This window comes from Equus caballus, chromosome 14, assembly GCF_041296265.1.
Source record: "Equus caballus isolate H_3958 breed thoroughbred chromosome 14, TB-T2T, whole genome shotgun sequence".
NCBI lineage: Eukaryota > Metazoa > Chordata > Mammalia > Perissodactyla > Equidae > Equus > Equus caballus.
Genome location: NC_091697.1, coordinates 60,978,232 through 61,003,113, shown reverse-complemented (window position 1 = coordinate 61,003,113; position 24,882 = coordinate 60,978,232). Strand labels below are relative to the sequence as shown.

At 35.9% G+C, this 24,882-nt stretch overlaps 1 protein-coding gene across 2 annotated transcripts in view; it reads left to right on the top strand.

Moving 5' to 3' along the window:
- Positions 1-21,971, top strand: part of ADAMTS19 (ADAM metallopeptidase with thrombospondin type 1 motif 19) — a 236,414-nt gene extending 214,443 nt beyond the window's left edge. For both annotated transcript variants that reach the window (XM_070234436.1, XM_023617756.2), the window contains 2 exons: positions 18,374-18,551; positions 20,703-21,971. In XM_070234436.1, coding sequence (XP_070090537.1) covers positions 18,374-18,551; positions 20,703-20,854 — 330 coding nt within the window. In that variant the 3' untranslated portion in view covers positions 20,855-21,971. The remainder of the gene's footprint in view (positions 1-18,373; positions 18,552-20,702) is intronic.
- The last annotated feature ends 2,911 nt before the right edge of the window (positions 21,972-24,882 follow it).

The window sequence follows — 24,882 nt, the reverse complement described above, 5'->3', positions numbered from 1 at the left end:
GTGCTTATTATATGGCCTTTGGTTGAATCTTAAGCAAAACAAAAATTAACTGCGGAGATTACAGAAAACATTGATTTTGGTTTTTCAAGCTAAGCCTGAAAATATACTTTTCAAATTTTACCACAATTACATGTATGTAATTTTAAATATACCTAGATTAAGTCATCTTAAATTGGTTTTGTTGTTTTGCCCTATCGCTACCCAGCTAGAGCATAGCCTTTGTAAGGAAAGAAATGGACTGCTCTAATAAATATTCATCTTTATTCCATGACTTTTTACTTTCGTTGTTGGCCTGTTTGTTTCTTTCTTTGTTTATTTAGAAGATCCAGTATGTTGCGGGGTTTTTTCTCTTTGTATGAATATGAGTCTGCTCTTTTCCTTAAAGCTGTTTTCTCCTTCTTCATTTATGACTGAGGTCTCAGCATAACAGATTCAAACAGCATGCATAAATTAAAGCCAGTGGCTCCATGTGAACTTTATTGATCTCACCCCTCCTTCTTTACTCTTAAGATATCACTTTCATGTTAAAATGAAGGCCATTCCAAAATAATTACAGAGAAAAAGAATAATGCTGTGATTATTAAGTTTCAGTGATTAAAGTATTCATGGACAGAGGAAACACATAGATCACTTATTCTTATCAGCTGTGTCCCTGGAACAGGAATAGCAACAAGATGTGTGCAGTTGTGGGTGGATTTCTGTGCTCCTCTGAGGTCAATTAATCTGTCAGTTTCACTCAAATTCTACTAATCTTTTTAAACTATTGATAAACCTAAGTGGACTTAAAATTTAGCCTTGGATTGTCTTTAGTCAGGAATATTTAATGGACTATCCATGAAGTCTAGCTCTGAAACCCTGCCCCTCCTTTGATAATATGGATGAGTCACTAGAGAATCAGTTGAAAGAAAATTCTATTCTCAGGATCTCCCACTGTCTAAAAGTCACTGACCACTATGGGGCCAACAGAAAATATTTGCTAAATGAAGCCTTGCTAAGAATATGGCTTATGCCTCAAACTGTGTTCACTGCATATGTTATCAGCCTATGTGATTTCTAGCATTTATGTTTTGCTGGTTTTGTGTAAACAGTGCAAAAATTGCTCTCAGCTTGAGAGGGAAAAATACAGATCCAAGGATACTCAAAGAGAAAAATCTCCTGTCATAAAATCGCTACCTCTGATTTCTAAATAGATGTAATGCAGCCTTTTTTTGAAAAATGCTCATGTATATTTCATTGAGACTAGAAAGTTGCCAAAAGTAGGACACAAACGATGAGGTTGCTTTGCTCTGGCTTGGGTTAACCATTGACACAATTATGTGCCACATTCTGACTCACTCTCTGATATAGATATGGCCTTAGGGTCTTTCTTGGGAGAACAGAACACAACCTATGTATTTCCTAGTAATATAAATCTGTATTTACTCATTTAAGCTGTCCTAAGTATAGAATGCTGACTTGAAAAATAACATAGGCCCTTATGTTTAATGAATTGCCATATTTTTTGTGTGATTTTGACCTTTCTGCCTTTATTTGAACTTCTACAACTTCTTGTTTTCATTATTGGAAGCCAGTAGAGAAGCAAATAAAAAAGTATTCTTTTATCTACTAGTCACACAGAATTTGGTCCTTCGTGAAGCTTTTATGGAGTTAACTTTTCTGTGCAGTATTAACAAGTGGTTTATACTTATTCAAGTGAATTTGAATGACAAACAAAACACCTTGGAATTGCACATAATTATTCTTGGCTTTTCTTTAGATTTAATTCATACTCTACAATTTGAATTTTAATCCTTTAAAATTCTGGCGAATTAATAGTTTTGGCCACATATCAAATTATGACACGATTAATATATTTTTGGACAAGAGATTATGAGTCTTTTTGTGATGATATAATTCAAAATCATACTGGAAGCACAGTAAGTCATTTTGGATGATTTAATTACACTGATAGTATGGTATATCTTTGTTTAGAAGTGGTAAATATAAAGCTTGCAGTATAATTAGTCATCTTTAACTTATCCCACAATAGGAAACCTCAATTCTATTCAGTTGAATAGAAGAGGAATCTAAAACACTAAAATTATGAGTAATCACGGAGGACATTTCTTTCCACAAGGAAAACTCAGGGAATCATTGAAGGAAACTTAAAGAAACAAATCTTGATCAATGCAATCAAGAATATCCTAAACTAAATGACTAGATAACACCATGTTTTTAATCATGCATCTTCACTGATCAGTGTTTTTGCATTAAGTCAAAGGGATAAAAAGAACAGATCCAGAAATCCCAAAGGAGGAATTTCTTGTTGTCCCATGGCCTGGCTAAGACCTTAAGCCTATGGATTCCTGCATGTCTGGACTGACTCAATGCTGGCATATACTCTACCCCCATTAAAATCAACGTGGAGGAGATCTCAGAATCCAAATGAGAATATGTATAGCTTGTTTGTTTTAATACAATTAATTTAAGTGGGCTCTAGGGGTTGGTAGAAGGAAGCTCAATAAATTGTTAGAAGGCTTTCCACTTTAAATTTAAAGAAATAATTAGCAACAAGAGAAAATAAAAAAATTAAATTCCCTAGTAGAATGTAAAAATAAAAAATGTTGAGTATCAGCTGAAACTAGAGAATAAAAGGAATGGATAAAATGAGAACTGCTATAATCGAGAAAATATATTGTCAAGTAGATATATTAGCAAAATGAGTATTTACCAAAGACCTGAATGTCATTATTTTTATAAGACTAAATTCATATTTATTTATGAATTCTTGAGACTTGCATTCCTGAAATTATATTCCGTGGAAAACTCATTCCTTGGGATGTTGTCTCCATGTATGAGAAATTCTAGGGTTAAACAAAGATAAACAAATACTCTTTGCTGTAAGAATTTTTCGATCCGTTAACATTTTTCTGTACTTGGTAAATCTCAAAGAGAGATGACAGTATTTAGTATTTCTCTTTTCTTCTTCCTTTTACCAAAGATCACTTTTGCAGAGTGTGTAGCTAGTTTGTTATTTAGTGTAATACACTTTGGGAAAGCTTACATTAGATTATTCAAATTTCAAAGACTGGTTTTGTAAACATTTTTGAACTAGAGAAAATTTGTAGATTGAAACCAAATTGAAATTATCTGTAATCTGGAAAACTATTCTTGAAATGAATTAGCATTTCTATTCAAAATTATTTTCTAATTATATCTACACATCTATTGATATTTGGAAAAGATAACTGCTTATCATTTTTATAATTATAAATAATTTCCTAAAACAGGAAAAGTTGAGCAGCTATCCCATAAAGAAATATGAATCTATCACACTGAACTCTATCATTGTTGGATCAGTCAATGAATTAAAGAAACCAAAGGTGGTGGGCTCAGTTTAAAACATTTGGACATTGAGGAAACCTCTCCCAAGATTTCCTAAAGAAAAGATCTTTTGCAATACAGGAACATCTACTTTGAAAACACACTTGTCTCTGAGTGCTAAGCTGTTCGTACTAAAGAAATTACTCAATGATAAATATAATCCTTTTTCTCAAGAAGGACTTTCTATTATGTTGTTTAGATACATCCATTGAGCATTTGCACAACTTTCTGCTCACCATTCTATCTGGAGATGACAGCTGTCTTCTAAACCATGCACAAAATCCCCAAATTGATTATCCAGTTGTTTTCCCTCTGCCTCTTTGCACTGCCAGAGAATGCAACATTTTTTGCATTGCTATCATTTTTAAGGTCTCCTGAGATTGTTATCTATTGCCCCCAGACAGATTAAAACATTGAATTTCCAAAATGTTTGAATTACTCAAAGTAGTCAGATGCATTTGGCTGGTATGATTGAATGTAACAAAAGTATATTAGCTTAAAAAGAGTGAGGTGCGCTGGCCCAGTGGTGTGTAGTGGTTAGGTTTGAATGCTCCACATCTGCGGCCCAGGATTCACTTGTTCAGATCCTGGGATTGGACCTACACACTGCTCATCAAGCCATGCTGTGGTAGATGTCCCACATGTAAAATAGAGGAAGATGGGCATGGATGTTAGCTCAGGGCCAATCTTCCTCAGCAAAAAGAAGAGAATTGGTGGTGGATGTTAGCTCAGGGCTAATCTTCCTCAAAAGAAAAAAGAATGAGGCACACATACTATGTGTATATATCTTCTATTTAGAGAAAATTTATAATTTAAAGAGAGTGAAGTAGTGTCTGTCTCTGTCTGTATAGGTGTGTGTATGCATATGGGGGTTTATATGTGTGTATGTACGTATAATGTACATATTACATATGCGTAGACATGTATAATGCAGAGATAAGAACATGTGTTTAACTTCCCGTAGGTTGTAAAATGCAAGAGAAGTATATATTTTTTTTTAATCCACAGGGCTTAATAATACTGTCTTGTTAATAGATCCTTGAAAAAAATCACTAGGCTTTTAAAATAATACAATCAGTGCTCTTATGCTGCATACAAGAATATATATAATTTCACCTTCTAAGTCATACCTGAAAGTAATTCAATGCAAATGTGATTGAATTAAACATTACTCTTGCTATTCTTTATAGGGGATGGAGCATGGAGCATGCCAAAGCTCATTTTGGGGACACTGAACATCAATAGGTGGGGGTTCCCGTAAAAAAAATATAATGAAATTTAATGAGAATGTCATAAAATTAAAGTGAGTAGTTTTAGCACTGAATGTTTTCTACTTAAATACAGTGAAGTATATGTTCATCAAATACCACAGGATATCCAGAGATGGACACAAGCAGATCAGCAGAACAACCAGAGAAAGTCTTGTTTAAGATGTAAGAAAAATATGCAAATGATCAGCCAGTTAGAAAGGTATCATTTGGAGTCTTTGGATGCACCATGTAATGAAGGGGGAGATCGTTTTAGCAAACAGGTCCCTGGCTCTGCTTCAGGCTCACTAGGGTGGCAATCCAGGAGCCTCACAGCCAGGGTGCACAGCCAGCATCGATCTTGTATGCAAAGGAGCAGTTCCTTAGGCCTCAATCCCCACATCTGTGAAATGGGCCAAAGCAACTATAGGTCTTTCTGAATTTCAGCGTGCTTTAACTATGCAAGTAAAAGTAACAATCCAGTGTCGATGATGTGCGTAGTCCAAGGAAAAGTATTAGGAGCTACTTAAAATGAAGGATCTGCCTTAGGAGACACGACACAAATAGCAGAATGGATGAGAAAAATGTAAATCTGTAACGTTATACACCATATACAGAATATCTGTGAGTCCATATAGTAAAATAAATAAAACTAACAAACATGGTTAGAAATATACACTCACACACGCACACACACACACACACACACACACACACACACAACTTCAGGACTCAGAAAGGCAATGTGAGAGAAGTGGGTTGAGGGATACTGTGGGTCATCCGGAAAGCTCCATATACAGGGAGCAGATCCTACTCAGTTCTGCCCAATTGCTTCCACATATCTGTTTCCCCATACTACATCTAAGATTGAATGTTATCAACCTGTTGTTGTCTTGTTTATTTTACCAATTTGACGGGGAAAAAAATATCTCATTTTGAAATGCACACATTCTTTGACTCAGCAACTCCATTGCCAGAGATTTTCCATACAGACATTCTCACATAATTTGCTAACTCTATTTATGAAGATGCTTATTGCATGAACAACAAAACAACAAAAATTTGGAACACCAAAAGTTTGGAAACAACCATATATTCATTAACTAGTTACATAAATCATGATACTATATTCAAACAATGGAATACTATAATTTTTAAAGATATATTCGTAGATTTAAAAAAACTGATGAGAAAATTTCTCCAAGACCTACTGTTAAGTAAGTAAATATTATGCACAAGAGGGCTATAGTGTGAACTAAAGTTATTTGCATATACTCTTTTTATATGAATTAAAAATTTTCTGCACATACATGCAAAGAACAGTTTATTTGAATTACATTGGAGGAAAGGGCTTATAATTCTACCACATCCGTATATTTCTTTAATTTTATAAACTGGTTAACAGTTTCTGCCTGAAATTAAAAGAAAACTCATACTTTCTTAATACTTACATTTTTTTCAGGGTGCATTATCAAAAATGATTCATGTCGTGGATATAGAGAAATGCTGAAAGAATTTAGAATTTAGAATTTCTGAGGAAAGGAGAGGATTTGGGACTATGGGAGGTAAGATAGCTCCATATATGGAGTCAGACAGCCTGGAGTTTGAATTCTGAATCTTCTATTCAGATAAGTTAATGAACCCAAATGAAATAATTCATGGAAAGTTCTTAGCGTAGTTGGATACATAGTAACTAAACAAATGCTGACCGTTCATATTGTAGTGTCAGTAGAGATGGGAAGAAGTGGTTGGCTTTGAGAAATTGTTAGGAGGTTAAAATGAACAGAACTGGGTTGATTATCTGTGGGGGAGGTGAGAAAGAGCGAGTTGTTAAGAAGGACTCCCAGGTTAGCTTCCTGGTCTGAACAACTTGTATGGTTGGTGGTTCTGTGACATGAGATGGGAAACCCTAGGAAGAATCAAGTTGAAAGGGAAAGACTATGAATTCTATTTTTGACTATGTTCATGTGCCCATAAAAGGCTTAATTACTGGTGTCTAGTAGGTAGAGGAGAAGAATGAGATGAAAATAGAAATTTTGGAATCGTCAACATTTAGATGGTGTTTAAACTTTTAAAGTGTCAGTGTGCCTGAAGAGGGAGTGTCGCCAGAGTAGAAAAGATGCAGCCTTAAGAAACTCCCACCTTTAAAGGCAGGTGAGAGAAGCAGCTGCCAGCAAAGGAGATTGAGAAAGGGCTATGCAAAGGAGCAGGAGGAAATGATGGGAAACAAGGGAAGAACATATTTTTAAGAATGTTCAGTGAGATAGGGACTGAGTTAGAGGGAGTTGAGGGGGCCTCTATTTTTATTCTCAACTCAAACATCAGCTGCCCTAGGACTGTGCTATTGGCATTCCAGTAGTTCCTCAATTTTTGTATGTTTAAAACAAAATTCCTCATTTTATTTCCTCAAACCATATCCCACTCCCAGTTTCCTTTTTCTTAAAAAATGTCAATGTCACCTCCCCATCTACCCAGGCTAGAAGCTCTCCTGGACACTTCTTCTATGCACAAGAAGGGTTTTGCCTCACTTACTCTTTACTCCCAGTGTAATACTGCAGTCTTTATTTTCTCATCAGGAGTAGAGTAAGGATTTCTAATGTACCTCCTTACCCCTATTTCTTCTTCTATTTCAGATCCATCCATTCACAGGGATGACCTCATCACTCTATCCTATACTCTAGAAGTCCAAACACTTCTAGAGACTTGCCATTGGCTGTACTCTCAGCGCCAGACAGTCATTCTGGCATTCAAGCTTTCAATATTCTGGTCCTAACCTACCTATTGAGAATTGTCTCCTCGTTCTCATTAATTCAGTATCTCCACTAAGCTCAGGCCTGAGCAGCATGTACTGCAACAAACTCCATGTCTTTGTTTACACAGTTCTCTTCACCTAGAATGTGTTTCTTCCAACTATCCAGGTCCTTCCGGGACCAGCTCAAGTGCCTAATTTTTCAAAGGGCTTCCCCAATAAATGACAGAATTTGTTTGTACTTATTAAGTAGATTACTTTTCCTCAATTAATTACTTGTTGTCTTATTTGGTTGCTGTTTCATTAAGAATATCTTAATCCTTTTACCCTTCCCACAAATCTGAGTGACCAGAACATTGCACGACATGTAGTGACATTTACTGAATAAATGACTGCTAACATTTTTCATCAAGTGAGCAAAAAACATGTGTGATACATCTGAGCATTATATTTCTTTTCTTCTGATCCATTTCATTTTTCTGATTCTGTTCTATGACAACTACAATGTTTCATATATTTTACTACAAAAGAATTAGTAACTAGCTTATTTTTCCCCAGGAAAATTAAACTAACTAGTATAATTTTATGTAAACATATGAATCCCTTGCCATTTTCCTGTATGGTAAATCAAACTCCTTAAAAATGTTTTTCTTTGAAGAAGTAAATCCACTCTTATTTGAATAACATACTATTAAAGCCTAAAAGGTGCTTGACGTTGAACTTCAAGGAAGCTGGCAGGCTTCCTTTGCATTCTCTTGCATCCTTGTGGCTGGAATACCTGCCATCAGGTTAGAAAGCAACTATCTAACCTAGAAGAAAAGTAGTGGATGGAAGAAAGGCACACTTAAGAATTTTCTGTGTGAACTGGCAGATAGTTCATTTCAAGTTGGAATAAGTTAAAGGTAGCTATATAATGCTCTCTGTGCTATTTTAAATCAAGACTTTATTTATTAAAACAAAACAAAAAATACACACTTCTCTAACATGGCCACAGAAGGATCTGATCCATTTTTGACACAGAATTGTTAAACTAGATCTGGAAAGTATTTTATTTGAAAAGGAAATTCAGTCACTGTCACTCCAAACACTTCTCTTTGGGAGGAGATGTTTCACTGGAATGATAATGATAAAATAGAAATGTCTGGATAGTCTTTTTTTCCCTCTTTGTAACACCCTGTGATTCATAGGCTGAGAACTGGCAGAGTTGCAAATGTGCCCAACGCTTTGGGTTTATGAATTGCTTCTTAATGCAAAACATCTTTTTTTTCTTCCATCAGTGTGGTGATCAATATGTACTTTGATATAAAAAATGATTTTGGGGGTAATTTTGATGGTCTTTTCATAACATATTCGATTCTCTGCTAATCATTCATAAGCAATCTGCTTGATTTTGCCACACACATTTCCCTGATTTGCTATAACTATATGCGAACATTTTCATTAAAGAGACAAAAATAGTTTAAACTGTAGAACCAAACGATGAATTAATTAAACACATATGCAAAAAAATCCTCAAATGTCTGACCTCTAGGAATAGATTCAATTCCAAATACACATGTGTTAAATAAGGCAGATGAACTACTTTGAAAAGCCGCTGAAACACTGACCAAAATAAATAGCAAATCTTAAAAAACAAACCTAACTTTTGTTCCTTAGTATGCTTGTTTCACACTCACTTTATTAAAAAGTTGAAAGATGGAACTGCCAAACATATACATAAATGAATAGGAATGCTGCGCTAATAATTTCCAGTAGAAGTCATCATTTAGTTTCCTTATGAGATCCACTCTCCACTGTGAATGCTACTTCACTCTTGTTAAACCACTTTGGAATAATCCATTTATTCCCAAAGACAAATTATCCAAGTCAATGCTGTTAACCTTGTTATAGATTGGCACTTGTCATTACAGATTATATCAGGTTCTGTGAGATTGTCTATTATATTGGTTAAAAAAAAAATTTGAACTCTGTTTGCCAGTGACAATTTTCTCTTAATTTAGGAATTCCTATTTCTTACAAAGGCCAGCTGGAAATGAGTAAAGCATTACAGAGCCTTCCTTAGCTGTTGGCCTGGAGAATACACATTCTCTCCAAAATATATATCTTTGGCACAGTCTAGAAGGAAGGAATCTCGGGTAATCTCTGTGCTGGCCAAGTGTGAGAATTATTATTTTTAACCCCTAAATATACTGAAAAAAAATTTTTTAAGGAATTCAAAAGCACACCAGTGTTAGTTTAGTTATGTTTGTTATCCAACTAAACTCTAAATAAAGACCTTATAGTAGTCTTTTTGCTATTGAGTTTTCTGCCTCTTTGGGGTATTGTTCCAGAGGACATTTTACTGGACTTACACCTTGAAGAGTTTTACAGTTTAACACACACAGATTAATGGTTCCATAAACTCACTGGGAAACTAGTTGATTATTTAACCTACGTCTACAAATTTACTTATACCGTAATGTCTCAATTGGTTCCCAAATGTAAGTTATCTAAATATTCAGAGTCACAAATAACTAACAAACACCCAAACAATGTCTATGTGACTATTCTCAAGTCCTGAAAGAAAAGGTGAAAACTAACATTTAACCAATAATTTTAAAGTTTAGCATTTTACCATAGAATCCCAATACCTAAGACTAGATGTGGAAGTCTTTTTTAGCTCCATGTTCAAAATCACATGTGCAGAATAGATCTACTTGATCTCAGAACCCAGAGAGCACAGAAGTACTACAATAATCACATCAGTGGAAAGAATAAGTGTCTCCTCTCTAAAGAGGAGAGTAGTTAGTAGATATTTACGGACATCTCATTTCTAAAGGGTTCTTAAGTGAAACTAAGTTGTCCAGAAACACAGGTTACTTCTTGGATAGAAGACAACAATGTTCTTTGGTGAATTTGACAGAGACATGATACTAGGCAGATTATACCATGAGCCATTATGGAAATTCTTACTTGATTCATGAATTTTCAATGACAGAAAGATAATTTCATGCTTTACAAAAGTAGATCCAAATGGTACCATGGACAAGCCTTGAGAACCTCCTAAAATCCTGATGACTGTTCTCTTCCCTTATTTGGACACTTTATAAATTTGTAGATGGCTATTTATTGGTGCCTATGTAGCTGTTTTTCTTTGCATTAAACATGTTATACTCGTGTCAGTATATTACAGAGCGTGTTTACTATCATTCACTAGTATTTAGTGGATTGATATCTCTGAGCATAGCGATGTTCATTCCAACTTTGTGGAACAACACATGTAGACTATTTTTGAAAGATGCAGATTCTTCATAAACATATTCAAATATGTCTTAAAAATAATATTTCTATGTAAAATAATGAAAATTTGGAAACAGTACACTCATAAATTATTTGATCCATCAAAAGTTTCTTCATAGCCATTGTGCTAATTAAGACCTAATTGTCATCAATGCATCATATTAGACTTGAAAATTTAAATAATTTCATCAGGTCACAGTTATTTGTCAGCACACACTCACTGCCCTGGAACATACTGAAATTATAACATCAATAAAATGTCTCAAGATAAACAGTCTTTCCTTGAACACCTTCTATAAGGTGTTTACATATTTTTCAAAGTATTAAACCAAGATCTTAGCAACACTGTTTATTAATCTGATAAATAATACTATGACAGGAGTGAAATTAACGTGGTCAGTTTCTTCCTGCAATTTACTTTTTTGCCCAGTGCCTCACCACTCATCCATCTTTTGTGGTGGAAGAAAGGATTCCACACTTTGGCTTGTCCATGAGATAGACTTCACAGCTATTCAGAGTTCATTTCATTGCTTTGCTTCTATGATAAATACCACAGTTAGGAGTTTGTTAAGAATTTTTTGAGAGTGTTTTTTTCCCCAGATTTTTTCTGTTTCTCCTCATTTGTTTGCATTTAGGCCAATCCATAAATTTGCTAAATCGTTCTGGCATCTCTACCTGCCTTTACCAGCCCTGGCAAACTCTGCCTACTTCAGGGCTATCATCTACCTTAGTAAATAAAACTTGCCAAGATTTCACATCTATATTTATCACCAGATCATCCTTGGCCATTTTTAGAAGAATATAGACATCTGAGTTAAGTAAATGTCTACTGTACACGTCCACCAACTTCGACATTGCTTATGCTTCCCCACATATTTTCCTTTCAGTTAGTTTATTTAGATGAAATTTCCTAGGTAAAATAAAGTCAGTTAGCTCTTATTACCTAGCATAAGAATGGCAGAAAGAAAATAAAGTTTTAGGTAATGGAAATGGTTATAAGATTCTATAATATGATCTCATTTTAAAAGAAGATAAAGCCTCTTCTTGTTTATTTACTCACATTTGTATTCATGGTTCTCATTTACTAAACTATTTCTCTAATCATTTTAATAGTCCAAACTGTTTGAATTATTGAGAAAATTTCCTTTATCATATTTAGTTTGACATGCAAGCTACAGTGTAGGCATAATTTAATACAGCCTTAGAAATTGTCACTACTATCCCAGGGCAAGAAAGGATTTATTACACTATAAGAGAAATCTATGATGATATTATCTAAAGATATTACTACGTGTACCCAAGTGTAAAGAAGGTCATAATTTTCTCAGATAGATTGAACTGATGAATATCACTAAGTCAATAAAACAAATTTCATTTTCAGAGACTTCAGGGCTCATTTTTTGGTGGGGCAGAGGGAATACCAACATCAATTTTCCATTTGCCTTGTTATCTCGGTCAGAAAAACTGGTTAACTCCAAAACCATGTGAGTGGTTTTCTAAGCTGTGTAAGTTTGTTCTAAAGATTACTGTTTCTTTCTACTGTCATAAACCTGGGACATCAAGATTGTGTTTCCTGTTCAGAATTAAAGGCTTCTAGTTCGTGGAATTGATTCATGAGGTGCTTTGTTTTTAACGATCCTTCAGGGCAATATTAAACTGTTTGGGGAACAAAATATTTGTCAGACAATACAAGTCTCTCTTTTTAAAATACTCTAGTCAGGAAATTTTCCTTGTAAAAGAAATATCAGTGACAAGTTATATGGTACATGCTGAGTTTCTTTACCAGTTGCTGGCAAATTGTTGTTGACATTTTAGCATTTTGGCCTTTAGTGGAAGTCTTTTGTGCTGCCTTGTTTCAAATATATTTTAAATTTACTTGGTACATGTGTGAAGAGGACGATTTAAAATGTATTAGAAAAATGACTGAGAGAAGGAAGGAAGGCGGGAAGGAAGGAAGGAGAGAGGGGAGGAGGAAGGAGGGAGGGGTGGGAAGAGGGAGGGAGGAAGGAAGGATGGAGGGAAGAAAGGAGGGAAGGAGGGAGGGAGAAAGAGAAAGCCATTGAAATTGATCCAAGATCTGTAGAAACACAGAAAGAACATCACATTTGAAATCAAAAGACTTGAATTTGAGGTCCGTCTCTCCTTACGAAGCACGTCTTTGTCACCTTCTCCATGAGTCCTTCCTTGATAATCACATTTGAACTGCAAATTGTCCCCTCCAAACTTTCCCAGTCCTCCTTCCCAGCTTTAGTTTTCTCCTTAGTGCCTTTCAATGTCTAACATACAATGTGTTACTTTCTTGCCTCCCTCATTAGAATGTAAACTTACTGAGGACATCTGCTTTTGTCTATTTTGTGTACTGTCACGTCCCAGTATCCAGAACAATGTTTGGCACATTGTAGACTTTTGGTAAATGTTTGTTGAATGAATGAAGGAAATAATCTCTATGAGCCTCACTCTTTCCATCTGTGAAGTTATTAGGGTTATGAGGAAGATTAACCAAGACATTCTGTGTAAAAGCATATTAGATAACGCCTGGAATATAATAGGTATTTCATGTGTCCATTCATTTGTGTTTATCATCTGGTACATAGATCTGTCAGTTAGTTGTCTATAGGTAGGGTCTCTCTATGTCCCAGATTACCCAGGACTGTCCCAGTGTATGCCTGTCATCTAGGAATAGTTATTATCAGCAACTTCTTTCACAAGTGTCCTGGTTTGGATGATAAATTATATGATCACCCTATCTGAAGATAAATCATGCATGTGAATTGTCCTTATGGCAAAAGAGTTTATCTCATACCACAAAACCTGAGTTATAAAAAACAAAACAAAAAAGCCCTTCTAATTTCATTAATGTTCAGGTTAAGAGTAAGATATGAGGATTAGAGGTTAATTTGGCAGGAGAGGAAAAGGAAAGACTTCTGACTGTTAGCATAAAGAGGAGTATTAATAATCTTCTAGTATCAAGTAAAGCTTAAGTGGCCAATCTCTGATTTCAGGACGTGTGGGTTCAAATTCCATTTCTACCACTTCTTAGCTGTAACCCTTTGGGCAGTTTCAGACTCTATTTTCTCATCTGTGTAAAAGGGATAGTAATAGTGATATCAAACCCGACGTGAGTTCACTCACCCACTGCGCAGCAAGCCAATCTCTGACACTGGGTGTGGTGGAAGAAAGTAGGAATTGTATTACTGCACAGCACTGAGCAAGAAGAAAGGGCAGGTAATGCTGAAATCCCAAACTCCCTGAAAAGCTAAAAGGAAGGGTTTTTATTTGGCGTTTTAGGTAGGGGAGGAGAGCATATGGCTTTGCTGGTTGGCGCTTTCCCACAGGCCTGTGTTTGGCCTTGAGACTACTTGCAGAGAGGAGGGAGCCCATGACATTGCTGGCCAGCAGCTTTCCCACCAGCCTGTAGCTCCTTGGCGGGCAGGAGGAGAGGAGATAACGAATCCAGGGGGTTGTCCTTGGCTGAGTCTGTCTCCATGGAGGATAGTGGATCCTGGAGCCAGGAAGCCAGGAAGTAAGCAGGAAATGAGTGTTTTGGTTTCAACCCCATATATGCTGGGTTTAATGTAAGGAAACTGATATCAGGGCCAGTATCAATAGTACTCATGCACTTCATGTAAGATATTAAAATAAATGTAACCTCTAACACAGTACCTGGCATATAATAAATACTAAATAAGTTCTGACTACTGTTAGCATTATATGATGTAAAGATTTCAGAAGTAGTATTATTGGTTTCCTTTGATCCTAAACAGCAAACCATGGTTCTGTAATGCAACTGATTATTTAAAATATTAAACAGTTGGCTAAAAGTAGATGAAATTGCCCAGCTTCTGTAATGTCTAGTAATCTGTTTCTAACTCCACCTATTTTATATCATTTTTTAATAAAGTTTATTGAATAAGGTACCAGCTCCATAGTATTAATAATTTCTGCTGTTTTTATTTTCTACGCAAGATCCTGAACATAGTGGGTAATCAATAAATATTTGAAAAAGCTATAAATGATTATTCTGAGACTTTCAAACAAACTATGATTTTGAGTGTTCGTTTAACAAAACTTCCACTGTATCATTGTTGGGTGGCACAGTGAATGATTAGCTAATGATATTAGAGTCTTTACTGTTATGTAGTTTCACCACTTAAAAATTACCAGACCACTCTGTAACTTTTAATAGTAAGTTATTGGGAATTTTTACTTTTGTGGTAATTTACATCTACAAGTGCAGCTATGATTTACAACAATGCCCTGCTCTTAACAAAAAGGAGAAAAGTCCCAGGTACATTAGTTGCTAGAGACAATATTAGAGCCCAGGTCTCCTCATTTCAAGGCCAGAACTGTTTTGGCTTTTTCTTTTAAAGTCTGTCATCTGTCTTTAATCATAGTGACATGACTTGAGAAAATATCCAATTATTTCTTAGTGTCTTCTATAATAAAGTAAGAACTAGTTTAGAATTATTCCATTTCAAATCTCTCTTGATTTTTCACACACTTGTAACAAAGTTTTTAACAAAATATATTTTATAAAGAAAATAATTACTAGTAAGAGCTTGATATTTTATTATTAAAGTATTCTAATGAAAATTTGATTCTAAGGCTATGAGATTAATTTTATAATAAAGCTTATTCTATTGATTTCAGAGGCAGAAATCATACTGTTTTAGTTAAGTGAATTACAGAACTACCATTATTTCCTGGATACTATTTTTATTTTCTGGCTATTCCTAAATAGTTACCAAACTTAACTTGCATGAGGAATGCAACTAACACCTTTTTCTCTTAAGTTTTTCAATTTTTTTTGAAAGGCGTTCTTCAGCCACTATCTGCTAAAATTATGTGTTCTATCGTTACTTTCTTTCATTTTTTTATAATCCTGAAAAATGATGTGTTACTTTGGTTTGCTCATGTTCTTTGGAGTTGATATGATTAATCAAAAGTATTGGGGGGCCGGCCTGGTGGTGTAGTGGTTAAGTTCACGTGCTCCACTTCAGAGGCCCAGCATTCGCCGGTTCAGATTCTGGGCACGAAACTACACACCGCTCATTAAGCCGTGCTTTGGCAGCATCGCACATAGAAGAACTAGAATGACTTACAGCTAGGATATACAACTATGTGCTGGGGCTTTGGGGAGAAAAAAAATGAGGAAGATTGGCAACAGATGTTACCTCAGGGCCAATCTTCCTCACCAAAAAGAAAAAAGAAAAAGTTTTGGGTCTGTGACTGATCATGGTGTTCCTTGACATATGATTGAGAACCTTCTCTATTGTATCAGAATGAGTTCATCTCTTATACAACTTCTATTATTCTTTTGATTTCTCAAGTATTGTGATTACTCTCAAGATCTATGGGAATTTTAGGAGTAGATACTAGAATGATATTTTTCTGTATTAACTTAACCCCTTAAAAGTTTTTAGTTTAACTATTTTGAATTTTCCTGAAACTATTTTTATAAGAAGTATGATGTCTTTATTTATATAGTTACGTCCATTCTTTAGAACGGGATTAAGATGCTTTCAAGGGAGAAAGCCCATGTCAAACAGTTACTCCTCCTATAATAATTGTAAGTTATAATAAAGCTTAAACTGAACTGGAAACATTCACAGTCTGTGGAAATTAACATGAAAAAAATCAGATTTAAAGGGATGTAACATCCCACTTGTTCTTTAACCTGCTATTTGCAGAAAGCTAAGAATTCATCAGATACAAAGAGGGTATTATGCAGAAATACTTACAGAATAAAATCTAGAAAGATCAATTTTCTGTAGATTCACATTAATGGCATACACATAAAAGTCCATTATTCTTAGTAAGCTATTTTCGTACATGACATGTAGATTTTATTACCGAAGGTGACATGACAATGAGCCTAATTTCAGGAGATTTACCATCTACCTGAAGAGACAAACTAGATGCATTAAAAGATATTAATCAAAGATAAGAAACAATACAGATCAGCCTATGTTAAATACAGGACACATACTGTTGACCCGTAGTTTATAAACTTACACTATGCAACAGAGTCACCTAGATATTTTTTTAAATGCATATTCCCAGACGCCATCTGAGTTTATTGACTTAGAAATTCTAGGTGTTACAATCTATAATTAAAAGAAATTTTCTCCAAGTGATTCTAAGGGGGAGCCTCAGTTATATGGATATATGGTTTTAAACCATAAATGTTGCATAAATATGCATAAGTAGTTGGGATACTTGTGGGATGCTTCATGGAGGGAGCAGATTTGAGGTTGTGATCTGAAAAAAGGCAAGGCATTTGGAAAAGAATAATACTGTGAGCACAATTGTAGATGTGGGAATAGAAATTGCACAAATATGATTAGTCTATAATACAGCAAATGATTCCTAAAGCAGAGAGGTGGAAATTAAGGTTGAGGGGGTAGATCGTTGCCAGCCTGGAGATTCTGGAATACCGAGCTTTATCTTGTAGGCAATGGGGAACTCCATAACCAAAGATTTTTGTGTAAGGAGATTATATATGTAAAGCAATTTTGAAAGAATACATATTCAGTGTTAATATATGGGACAGATTGGAAGATTGGGGACAAAGCAAACAGTGACTTGAGGTGACAAGGGTTTGTGTAGAATGCTTCTTGTGCAAATAAAATAAGAGCTGGGAGCCATGATCATAGTAAAGGAAGAATTGACAGCAAAGAGACTGCGATCATAACAATGACTTGGTAAAATACAAAGGGGAAAAAAATTACAAACCTTATGCCTGCATATCTAAAAAGTGACAATCAGAAAATATTTACCAGTTTTCAATTAGAATAGATGAAGATCATCTCTTTAAATAATTCTAAATTATTTAGAACTATTTAGCCAAATATGGCTAAATATTTACTGTATAGAAAATAATATAACTAGCAAATAAATCATGATTTTCAGAAACACAAGCACATTCCCTCTCTCACGTGTAATTTTGATACCATAAAATAATTGTATTTTCTTGGTCAAATAAGCATCAACTGATTTGTGTAACAAATTAAATCTAATAATGTACGTGGACCCAAGAGACTTCTCTAATAAAAGACCATTGTACATCGGATATGTTCTTCTTTGCAAAATAGCTTACAAATGAAGACAAACTACATTCAGCTGAAATACAAGGAATCCATTAAAAGGGTATTTTATTAGAAAAATCCAGATTATCAAATATTTTTATTAGTACCATATTGGATGTCCTGTACTCTGCCAAGAAATAGCAGTTATTTCAGTAACACATCAGGTTGATAAGCAATATTGGTATTGTTGATAAACATTTCCAGGCCAGAGCAAATGGAGTAGATGAGTAGGTTGAAAGACTGTAACAAGGATTTAGCTCCACGGTTCAGCATATGTGAGCATAGTAAAGAATCATGAATCAGTTATTTGTTGCAAACTAGATATTAGAACTTTAAAAACTGTCTGCCCAAGCGCAATATTGGTATCATTCATTCTCATTCTCTCCAAGTCAGACTTCAACTTTCTTTATCCATCTTTACTCGCCTGCATCCTTCATTGCCTAAAGCTGTGCCTTAGATCAGCCAGAGATTCTGAACAGTACTGTGTCCAAGTTATGAGCATCAACATTTCTGACTCATGTTTTGCACCAACTCTGGATGTTGTGGCTCATGTTCAATTTTAAGAAGTATAGAGAGAAGGTGGCTCACAGCCCAGGGGAAAAAAAAACAGCAAAAAAGACTTTTAGCAAACCTTGTGTCTCTCCTAGTGCTCAATTACCTGTGGCAAAGGAATGCAGTCCCGTGTTATCCAGTGCATGCACAAGATTACAGGAAGACATGGAAATGAATGTTTTTCTTCAGAAAAACCTGCAGCATACAGGCCATGCCACCTTCAGCCCTGCAACGAGAAGATTAATGTAAATACCATAACGTCACCCAGGCTGGGTAAGCAGACCAAAAAGGGGATGATTTTGAGAAACAGAAATGCTCCTGGATTCTTCTATTTTGCATATCATTTTAAAGCTTAGTTATAAATCCATACTGATTAGTTTGGTTCTGACTAAATTGGATCTGTTTAACTATAGTTTAGTCCAAATGGTTGGGTGGGTAAAAAATCCTAAAGACTAAACTACTTTGATTCCTGAAACTGTGTACTCAGAGCCAGACCCTGGAACTAGGATGCCACACCACCCAAGGTCATTTTATAAAGAGTTGAAGAATGTAACCACATTTGGGGTCCTACCAGTACCATTGCAGACCTATCAATTAAGGTAATGTCTATGGAAAGGTGAAGTTGTGGTGTCTATACCTTGGATCTCTCCATTGTTAATAGCCTTCCTTGTGATCCTGGGTACAGATTATCCTTTGGAAAGATATAGAGTAAAAAATGGCTTTCAAGAAGAATGGGCACATGGATCTGCACCGTCAAACAAGAAGAACCATTATTTTCATCTTTAAGGATATAATATTAACTACAAATAAATACTAGTTACATGTTTATTTATATAGTTTTTTATGTTATAAAATGCTTTCATATATATTCTCAATTCCTGTTATTCCTCTAATCCATCGTCAAGAAGTAGAGTTCGTATTTTAAGTAGATATAGCTTGCATTTGCATAACAAATATTTATTAATGAATTAGCCTTTATTTCTGTGGCAATCAGTGGCTTTTAACAGCCCTGCTACCTGGCTGTCATTGGATTAATTTATGTTTAGCACCTTCAGTTTTAATCTGTGCATATAATCTCCAGGGGAACAATTTAATCATACAGAATAGTATTGCCAAAATGCAAGGAGCTAAATTGTCATAGATACTTTCCAGGCATAAGACTCAATCAATTGGAAAAGTTTAGTTCTTCATGGAAATACAAAAATTCTCTTTTTTCACGCCAAATAATTAACATTTCTAAGAAATCATCAGTTCAAGTAGAATTAAGACTAGTTAAAACAAAAAGTTAAGCAATCCTGGAGCAGATGCATTAAATCCATGTATTCAAAAACAACATAATTCCTTTCTGTAACAGTTACTTGGAATCCTTCTTGAAGTATCATGTGGCAGAAAATAATGAATTAAAAGAAGAATTTAATTAAAACTGCATTTTCTCTGTTTATTTGTCCTTGAAGGTATATCCCCAAACACAGAAGCACAGTGATGGGAAGATCTAAGCGTTTTAAAAGTAAAATAATGAATCCTATTAGAATAGTGGCAAAAGAAAGAATTGTAGCAGGACTGACTTTTATTATACAGGCCAGAACAATTTATTCCTTCAGAAAAATAGAGGCCAAATCTACATGACCAGATGTTCTATACCAAGTTCTAATTTCAAACACTTTATTGCTATAAATTTCAATGACTTTTGGTAATCAGCTTTGTTTTTAAAGATACCTGAAATCACCATGCCCAGACATTCCACCTAGACATGTCTGCTATCTAGGACACAAGGAATGTGAAATAAGTGTGAGCATGTTTTTGTTTTGCTATTTCTTTGCAGTTTCATCCATGACAGTACTTAATTTGCATTTCCATAAAGGTGGACATATTGAACACATTGATTATTCTTTTTTGACCTTCTCAACCAAAAGTCCAAGAGAAGTTTAAATGAAAGCCATAAAATTGAACCTTAAAAGCTATTTGCAGGGGCCAGCCCCAAGGTGTAGTGGGTAAGCTTCAGAGGCCTGGGTTTGCAGGTTCAGATCCTGGGTGCAGACCTACACCACTTGTCAGTCATGCTGTGGCAGTGACCCACATATAAAGTGGAGAAAAATTGGCATAGATGTTAGCTCAGGGCTAATCTTCCTCAGCAAAAAAAAGCAACCATTTGCTGTAGAACTCATTGGATTTGGGAAACCTATCTTTAATAAGTCTAAAAAAGTTCCCAAGTAAGACCATTATTCATTCACTTTATTCCTTTATTATGTGTGTATGTGTGTGTGTGGGGGGGGGTTATTTCTTTGTCTTTTAAGTTCCAGAAGGTAATATAAATGAGGCAAAGTGAGCATACAAAATCCTCCCACTTAACTGATTGCTATTGGCTTCTACTCATGACACCTAAGATATCTACATGTATTGAGTTCCCTGTGTTCTGCTTCACAGCTGCTCTGACTTTCAAGTGCCTGGGAGATCAGTGGCCTGTGTACTGCCGAGTGATACGTGAGAAGAACCTGTGTCAGGACATGCGGTGGTATCAGCGCTGCTGTGAGACGTGCAGGGACTTCTATGCCCAGAAGCTGCAGCAGAAGAGTTGACCTCTAGCACGCTGGCTGGCTCACAGCTCTTTGCAATTCCATTATTTATAAACACACACACTAGCATGTTTTTTCAGACCAAATATTATCAGATTACGTATAATTTAATCAAATTAATTTATTTTTTTGCCTGCCAGACATCCAATATGGTGTTTGTTTTGGTTATACAAACATTTTGATTTATACTATATGGCTTCATAAATAATTTTATCTAAGTTGGATCCAGTTTCCAGAATAAAAATAAAAATGGGGTAAAAAAAAAAAAAAACAAGATCATTAGGCTATAAAAAAATTTTTTTTAAGTTAGGGCTGTCTCTAAGGTGCTACTCTCTCCCCACCAATACCATTGAGTTATCCAGAATGTATACTAATTTAGCGTAATAGTTTAGTTATATATGGAGAGAAATCATTTTTGTTTTTTGGTGTCCTGATGCATACTTAGCCCATTTTCTGTAATCGGCAGGAGATGTGTGAACATAACAAACCTCATAGTGTTGAACAGGTTTTTAGAGAATGTATGATGAATTTGGTTCAGATTTAGAGCTGTCCATAGGAAAAATTCTACTGTAATTATAACCTTATTTTAATAATGGAAAGGAAAAGTCAAAATATGGACTTTGATCATGTTCATGGACATGTACTTGAACACAAGTATTGTAACAATGAGACACTGTAATGATTTACACTGAATCACCATTGCACTGTTGATATAGTGTAGAGAAACCGTTATAGGAATGGTAACATCCTACAAAAATGTGTATTATTTTAACATGTTGTCATTAGATTTTAGCTTTTTAAAATATTTTGAACAAAGAAAGCATCGATCCACCCATTTCCTTGTATCTTTTTAGCAGATTTATAAAAGACTATAGTACTTAGCCTCACAAATCATAATGAGAAAATTTACTAAATATTTTTCAGCCTTTTCCCTAGAACAAGGAAAAACAAAAAGCTTATAATGCTGTGGTAGTTTCATTGTGTTTTTTCCTTTTAAAAGTTAAAAAGTTTTACAGTTTTGTGAAACGTTAAAAAACCAGCTTAAATGTTTTCTTGTGAGAAAATATTGTACATGATTCACATGATGTCTTAGATTTTTCAATAAAATATGTGAAACTTCCTGTTGGGAGGCAGTTCTTCGTAGGTCTTGCACATTTCCACACGTCTTGGCACTGTCTGCTCGTGTTGGGGAGTATGTTCTGAGGGCTATTTGTATAGTGAACAGCCTTGGAAGATAAAGGTAGTGTCTGTCTTTGGAGCAAAGGGGAGACATGCTTACTTCTCATTAGAAAAGTTTCAGGGTCCCTAAAGTTGGAGTCCCTCTCCTGTGACACGGCCCACTGCACGTGCAGGTGTCACCTGGCTCTCTTTGTGCCACCCCGTGGGAATTGGGGCTCAGGGAACTGGTGCAAGAACGTGCTGATTCTCCGGCTTCTGCTATTGCTGTGAGTAACAAAGTCCTTTGTCTTTAACCCAGGAGTCTTATGTCTTCTGCCATGAAAGCGTAGCAGGCTAATTTGATAGATTGCAAGTAGAGTAAAACCTCAATATCTTCACGGTCCTTGACACTTCCCTCAATATTTTTCACCTTCATTTTAATACAGGGGACATTTTCAATCTAGATTGTCACTTACTATGTATATCCTTTAATTGCTGAGATATAAAATTAACCAATATCAACACATCTCACATAAGACAGTAGGAAAATGAGAGAGGGAAAAATTATACAGCAAGAGGAGACAGTCTCAATTCCATCCCTTGATTCCATTTTTTTTTTAATTTTCCCTTTTCTCCCCAGAGTGCCCTGGTACATAGTTGAGTATTTTTAGTTGTGGGTCCTTCTAGTCGTGGCATGTGGGACACCGCCTCAGCATGGCTTGACGAGTGGTGCCATGTCAGCGCCCAGAATCTGAACCGGCGAAACCCCGGGCCACCAAAGCAGAGAGTGTGAACTTAACCACTCGGCCACAGGGCCAGCCCCCGTCCCTTGATTCTTGAATCCATGAATCTAAGTAGAAATATCACCATATGTTGGCTAATGAATCAGACCATATGCAACATCCTAGAGGACCTCCAAAATGTTTTCACTCAGCTGGTGTCAGAACTGAATATTAAAAAGAAAAGAAGAAAAGACATTGCATCATTCTGTTAGGCCATCTGCTTCAGGGTGATGGAGAACATTTTAATACCAGAGATTTACAGGAGCATGAGTCCATTGCCACATTTTATTTGCTGTTTTTTCAGTTCCCTGAAGAGAAACAGAAGTGTGTGGAATACCATAATAGTGAATGAGGTATTTGATAAGTTCATGGATGGTATTTTGGCAGAAACTGCAGACTGGGAAGGCAAATCTGTAGTCAGGGTAAGTGGCTATTTTTGTGAGAACAAACCCGTGCCTGTTTTGTGATAGAAGTGAGCTAATGTAATCATACTGCAGTCAAGGTGGTGGGCTGGTTCTCCTGTAGACTGATGCCATATTGGGAAACAATAGCTCCTCTGCTGTTCGGTTGAGCCCTCAGCAGTCACTGTAGCTAGATTGGCCTTGGTGAGTGGCGGTTTACGTCATTGAACCCATGCATAATCTCCATTCCTGCCACCTTTGTCTCTTTGTTCCCAGGCCCATTGGGCAAAGACAAAGGTGGCTGATGAAAGAAACTGGTCAACATACACAGGACTTGTCATCTCATCCACCTGATGATGGAGACTGCTCTCCTGAGAGTGCTCTTTGGTGAGCAGTCAAATGGAATATAAGTATATAAGTTATTCAAGGAGGTCTGTCCACATACTTTTCCTCAGAACTCTCTTGTCACCAATTTTCAAATCATGCTTCTTCCAAGTCCTTGCCAATCCAGCCAAAGCAGTTTCATCGTGGTATGATTACATTAGCTCACTTCTATCACAAAACAGGCAGGGATTTGTTCTCACAGAAATAGCCACTTACCCTGACTATAGGTTTGCCTTCCTAGCCTGCAAAGTTTCTGCCAAAATACCATCCATGAACTTACCAAATGCCTCTTTCACTGTTACAGTATTACATATGATAGTGTTTCTCTTCAGGAATCATAACAGCAAATAAAATGTGGCAGTGGGCTCATGTTCATGTAAGTCTCTGGTATTACCATGTTCCCCATCATCCTGAAACAGATGGCCTAACAGAATGATGCAATGACTTTTTTTTTAATATTCAGTCCTGGCATTAGCTTGGTGAAAACATTTTGGAGGTCCTCTAAGATGTTGTATACAGTCTGATTCATCAACCAATATATCGTGATATTTCCACCTAGACTCATGGATTCGGGAATCAAGGGATGGAATTGAGACTATCTCCTCTTCCTATGTAGTTTTTCCCTTCCATCTGATTAAGCTTGTAATAATCCGGTGTAATTCTCTAACATCCAGCTGTCTTCTGCACAGGACAATAGGAAAAAAAGGGGGGAGGGTGGATTTACCTCCTGCATCCTTCAAATCCTTCACAGTGGAAGTAATTCAGAAATCCATCAAGGAATGCAATATTGACTTAGTTTCCAATTTTATGTAGAGGCAGTTCTAGGAGTTTCATTACCATTACTACCACGTGAGCCCTCATTCTACAGGTCATGGAACCAACAATGGGAGCAGGGGTCCTGCCAGTTTCTGAGTCTTGCTATACCAAGTATGCCTTCCAGAATTCATAAAATAACTTTGGAGTGGGTTCAGGGACTCTTGGGTCTACTATGAGACAGATTTAAGCCAACACTTGATTAAATTATATGACTTCCATAAGTTCTTGCTCTGATTGTGGGACTACAGTGGCAATTTAGGGTTATCAGGAATTAGTATCAGTTTAGAGCCAGTAATCCAGTAATCACCAACAGTCTTCAATTATTTTCCTTTCCCCAGTACACAGTTCCCATCAGGGAAGACTAGAAGATAGATTTACAGTATGAACTTTGGACAGTGTACCAGGATTCTTCCTCAAAGAGATCTAGCCTCCCCTTCATTCAAAGAATTTTGGGTCTCTGAACCTGCTCTCATATGGAAATTGATCGAGG